The following is a 5,435-nucleotide window of genomic DNA, read 5'->3' as shown; positions in this document are numbered from 1 at the left end:
AACGATGCTTGATATAATCAATCTTCTTAAATTGTTAAAATCTGTTTTTGGCCAAACATATCATCTTTCTTGAAGAATGTTTTGTATACACTTGAGAAGAATGTGTATTCTGCTACTATTGAATGGCATATTCTATACACGTCTGTTATGTCCATTTGTTCTAAAGTGTAATCCAAAGTCAGGCACAGTGGCATGCATCTGTGGTCCCAGCTACTTGGGGGCTGAAGTGGGAGGATCACTTGGGCCCAGAAGTTTGAGTCCAGCCTGGGCAATATAATGTGACCTCTTCTTTAAAAATAAATAAATAAATAAAAATTTTAAAAAGGGTAAGTCCAGTCTGATGTGTTCCTATTGATTTTCTGATTGAATATTCTGTCTAGTGCTGAAAGAGGGGTATTGAATTCTCATGTTATTATTGTATTACAGTCTATCTCTCCCTTCAGATCTGTTACCATTTGTTTTATATATCTAAGTGCTCTGATGTTGAGTCCATATATATTTACAACTCTTATATCCTCTTGATGAATTGACCCTTTATAATTATATAATAACCCTCTTTGTTTCTTGTTTCAGATTTTAACTGAAAGTCTATTTTGTCTCATGTAAGTAGTGCTACCCTTGCTCTCTTTTGATTGACATTTGCATAGATTTTTTTCCTAAAACCTTTACTTTAAGTCTGTATGTGTCTTTAAAGCTGATACTGGGCTCTTGTAGAAAGCATACAGTTTGGTCTTGTTTTTTACTCCATTTAGCCACTCTACATCTTTTCATTGAAGAATTCAATTCATTTACATTTAAAGTAATTGTTGATAGGTAAGAACTTCCTATTGCCAGTTTGTGAATTATTTTGGGGCTGTTTGTAGATTCTTTGTTCTCTTTTTTCTCTCTTGCTGTCTTCCTTTGTGATTTGATGATTTTCTGTAGTGATATGTTTTGATTTCTTTCTCTGTATCTTTTGCATATCTAATATAGATTTTTGTTTTGTAGTTACCATGAGGCTAACAAATAAAAAATTTGACAGTCTATTTTAAGCCGACAACAACTTAACTTTGATAGCATATAAAAGCTCTATACTTTTATTCCATGCCCCCCACATTTTGTTTTTTATGTCATGATTTATACCTTTTTATTTTGTGTATCTATTATCAAATTATTTTAGAGTTTTTTTTTTTTTTTTTTTTTTTTTTTTTTTTTTTTTTAAATTTTTAAATAATTTACTTCTTACTAACATTCCCGAAAAAAACTAAAGACATACATAAATGGAAAGATGTCTTGTGTTTATGGATGGTAAGATTTAACGTTTTAAGACAACAATACTATCCAATATGATATGCAGACTGAACACAGTTGCCATCAAAATCTCAATGATGCATTCACCGAAATAAAATGGAACTTCAAGAGACCCCCAAATAAACAGAAGAATCTTGAAAATATGAATAAAGATAGAAGACTCACATTTCCTAACTTCAACATTTACAACAAAGATACAGTAATGAAAACAGTGTGTGGCTGGGCACAATGGCTCACACCTGTAATCCCAGCACTTTGTGAGGCTGAGGCGGGTGGATCACTTGAGGTCAGGAGTTCGAGAGCAGTCTGGCCAACATGGTTAAACTCTGTCTCTACTAAAAATTCCAAAAAATTAGCCGGGTGTGGTGGCAGGTGCCTGTAATCCCAGCTACTGGGAGGCTGAGGCAGGAGAATCGCTTGACCAGGAGGCGGAGGTTGCAGTGAGCAGAGATCGCACCACTGTACTCCAGCCTAGGCGACAGAGCAAGACGCTGTCTTGAAATGTTTAAACGTGCGCTTACGATATTCAAACCACTCCACAAAAAAATGCAGGCTTCGGAAAAACATGAACAGATCTTTTCTCTCTTCTGCTCTAGACACAAATTCACTTAATTCTGAGCATCCTGTGGGCTCCATTATTATGTTGAGGTCAGTAACAGCAGAAGATAATCTCTCCTTATTCTGAATTTCCAGAATCTGAAATTCAAGTTGAAATGTAACCATGTGGCAATTTCCTGATAATCTGTGTCTCTGTAGAACTTTTCTTATACTCTTTTCTGTCATCTCAGTGCTTGTTAGGTCTTCTGTCTGCTTCGAGTGATTTCTTATATTGATGCCAGTAAGCGTACTTAGAAATGAAAGTTCTGATTCTAAATGTCCAAGCTGATTTTTCAGATCTTTTGAAGACTTCCATCCTTCCAAATTGAATTGGTGTATGGCTTGAAAAGATTTTTGGACTCGGGACTTCTCTTCCCAGGGCGCCGGTGGGTCTTCACACGCTCGCCGCAGGGCCGCGATCTCAGCTTGCAAGGCGCGCACCTCTGCCAGCTCTGCGTCCATGGCGCGTTGCGGACCGGAGCCAGGCGGTAGCGCAGCTGTCACTCCCTAGAGTTATTTTTAATACTTTCATCTTTTAACCTATATACTAGAGTTATAAGTGATTTACACACAATCATTGAAGTATTAAAATATTCTGAATTTGACTACATACTTTTATCAGTGAGTTTTATACTTTCATGTGTTTTCACTTTACTAATTAGTAATCTTTCATTTCAGCTCGAAGAATATCTTTAGTATTTTTTCTAAGGCAGGTCTAGTATGATAAGCCCCATTAGCTTTTGTTTACCTGAGAAAGTCTAATTTTCTGTTATTTCTGAAGGATAGCTTTCTGAGTTCAGTATTCTTGGTTGGTGGGTTTTTTCTTCAGCACTTTGTATATACCATCCCATTCTCTCCTAGCCTTCAAATTTCTGTTGATAAATTTTCTGATAGCATTATTGAGCTGGAAATTACCTGGCCCTATCTCTACTTACTGAATGGGAAACTCTATCTTGTCTGATGTTTTTATGCACAGTAAGATGTTTTGCTCCACAGTTACATAACATTTTAAAGAATTGGTGTGTATAAAAATAAAGAATATCTGAAGTCTCAAGTGTCATAAAGTGATATCAACCAAGAAATTACACTCCTCCATTTATTTTCCTTATAATACCTAATATTTATAGAGAAGTTAGCATGCTCCAGTTGGCAAATAGCAAGATCACATCAGAAAATGAATACTATTCACCAAAATTCAAAAAACATAGAAAAGAGAGATGTATTAAAACATTTCTCTGTATTTGTTAACCCTTCTCTGAAGTTGTAAATATTAATGGTTTAAAACAGTTTTTTAAGAGCTCTGGCTTAAAAGACCAGAAAGCTGCTTATTAATATATACATCATGACATTTTTTTCAGAAAACTGTTAAATCTATAGACTTCAATATCTTTTTAAAGGACAATAAATATATAATATAAACCCCTAGTAGAAGGAATCATAGATAGCTTTTACACATTTCTAAGATCACATCCATCAACTTACCTATATCTCTGTTATTATGGACAAAATGTCCATAATTCTATGGATCACATTTACTCTCATCTTGTCTACTCAAATTTCTCCTTCCTTTGCTACATCATCAACTCTTCCATCCACGCTAGGTCTTTTTAATAAAAGAAAATCTGCCATAATATATGCCATATTTAAACTATATATTGGTGCCCACATTCTGCTCCAGTTAATGCTCCATTTATTTGCATCTTCACACAATAAAACTCCTTAAGAATACTGCCTCCACTTATTCCCCTTCACTGACTTTCTAACCTAGTATAATTAGACCTTCTTCTTCAAAACTTGAATAAACAGCTATTGCCAGGGCCAACAGTGACCTATTCATTGCTAAATCCAGTGGTCTTAGACAGTTAATGACTTACTACATTGTACTTTTTTTTCTGTTAGCTTTCAAGATATCGATCTCTCTTGATTCTCCTACATCCATTGCTGTCGCTTCCTTTGTGTGTGTTTTTTTTTCTTTTTCGTCTAACTTATAAATATTGGAATGCCCCAAATCTTTGGCCTAAGGCATCTTCCTTTTTAAATTCACAATTACTACCTGGAAGATCTCACCCTGTCTTGTAGTTGCAAATATTATTTATACATTTAAGTTTCCTCATTTTATATCTTAAGCTCTGACTATTCCTCCAAATTCCAGATTTTAATATACAACTAGTTAGTCAATATTTACCCTTGGATATCTAAAACTCATCTCAAATTTAACATTAATAAAACTAATCTCTTGATTCCTTAACTCTCTCAACATTTTCTGTTCCTCATTCTCCCTTTCTCATTTAGATTTCTTCTGCTGCCTATTTCTTTCATATGCCACACCCACTCTATCAGTAAATTATGTTGTCTTGAGTATAGATCTAGAATTTTAATACCTTCAGAATATCTACTGCTACAAGAAAACTTCAGACAATAAATACCACTTGCCTGGATTATTACAATGGTTTATAACTTGTATCACTATTTTTGTCCTCACCTCCCAATCTGCCCCCATAATGGTCCTTTCAGAATGTTAAAAAAAAATAAAAAAATAAAAAATAAATGACTCTCAAATAAAAATACTTTAATAAATTCCCTTCTATCTCTGAGTAAATGCAAAAATCCAAACAGTGTCTGATAAGACTCTCCATGTTCTAGCCTCCCCAGCTACCTCCTGAATACTCATGTCACTCTCTTCTCTCTCATACTCCATTTCATCACACACTCCAAGAACACTTGCGGTGATCAAACATTCCAGCAAAATTTCAGCTAACTTACTTGTAGTGGCTCTTCCCTTTGCCTGAAATGCTAACCTGCAGATAAGCTTTCTACTCAGTTTCTCATACCTTTCAGATCTCTGCTCAAATATTGTGTTTGCAATGTACCTCCCCACTCCAAACTTGCTCCTTCCTTTACCCATTTTATTGCATTTATCAGAATTTTGTTATTGCCTTATTTGTTTGTCTGTTGAATGTTTCCATCCTAATGAAATAAAATTCACTGGAGAAAAGGAATATCTTCACTGCTGTATGTAATCTTAGAACCTACAAGTGTTTCTGGCACCTAGGAGGCATTTTATATGTACCTGTTGAATGACTGAAAAAAAAAAAAAAAAAAAGAAACTCCAGGTTTACTTTCTCCTCAAAACTTATCCCATTATATGTTGTCTAACACATTTTAGCCAAAAACCTCAACTTTTCTGTAAAGATTATACACCTACATTCTTCTAATTCTTCTCCTTTTGGGATTGATAACTGTTCATTGTAGGTAAGATTTTACATGTAATCACTAAAAGGAAATTTTCAAATTTAGTTTTCAAAGAAAATAACAGTAAAAAAGCTGATTGGAAACTGCAATTGTTATGAAACTGTCATATTTTAAATTTAAATTAAATTTATTTTTAAACTAACACAATTAGAATGTAATGTAGCTTAGCTGAGCCACTTTTAAACATGATGCTGTGTTGGAGAATGTGTTCTTCCTATAATTAGCTGAAGGAATTCACAAATCTACACCATAATTTTGATTTGGTTACTCTTCTATTTAAAATTTTTGTTGGCTCC

At 34.3% G+C, this 5,435-nt stretch overlaps 1 protein-coding gene across 1 annotated transcript; it reads right to left on the bottom strand.

Annotated features, from left to right (window-relative positions):
• Positions 1-1,525: 1,525 nt before the first annotated feature.
• Positions 1,526-2,387, bottom strand: LOC129463038 (centromere protein P-like). The gene has a single exon (XM_055243461.2). The coding sequence runs from the start codon at positions 2,347-2,349 to the stop codon at positions 1,762-1,764; it is 588 nt and encodes a 195-aa protein (XP_055099436.1). The 5' UTR covers positions 2,350-2,387; the 3' UTR covers positions 1,526-1,761.
• Positions 2,388-5,435: the final 3,048 nt, after the last annotated feature.

This window comes from Symphalangus syndactylus, chromosome 14, assembly GCF_028878055.3.
Source record: "Symphalangus syndactylus isolate Jambi chromosome 14, NHGRI_mSymSyn1-v2.1_pri, whole genome shotgun sequence".
NCBI lineage: Eukaryota > Metazoa > Chordata > Mammalia > Primates > Hylobatidae > Symphalangus > Symphalangus syndactylus.
The sequence above is the reverse complement of the archived record's forward strand: the minus strand, read 5'-3'. Positions and strand labels throughout refer to the sequence as shown.

Bases quoted from the DNA above. Each gene is read 5' to 3' on its own strand.
- LOC129463038 (XM_055243461.2), bottom strand. From the start codon at position 2,349: ATGGACGCAGAGCTGGCAGAGGTGCGCGCCTTGCAAGCTGAGATCGCG.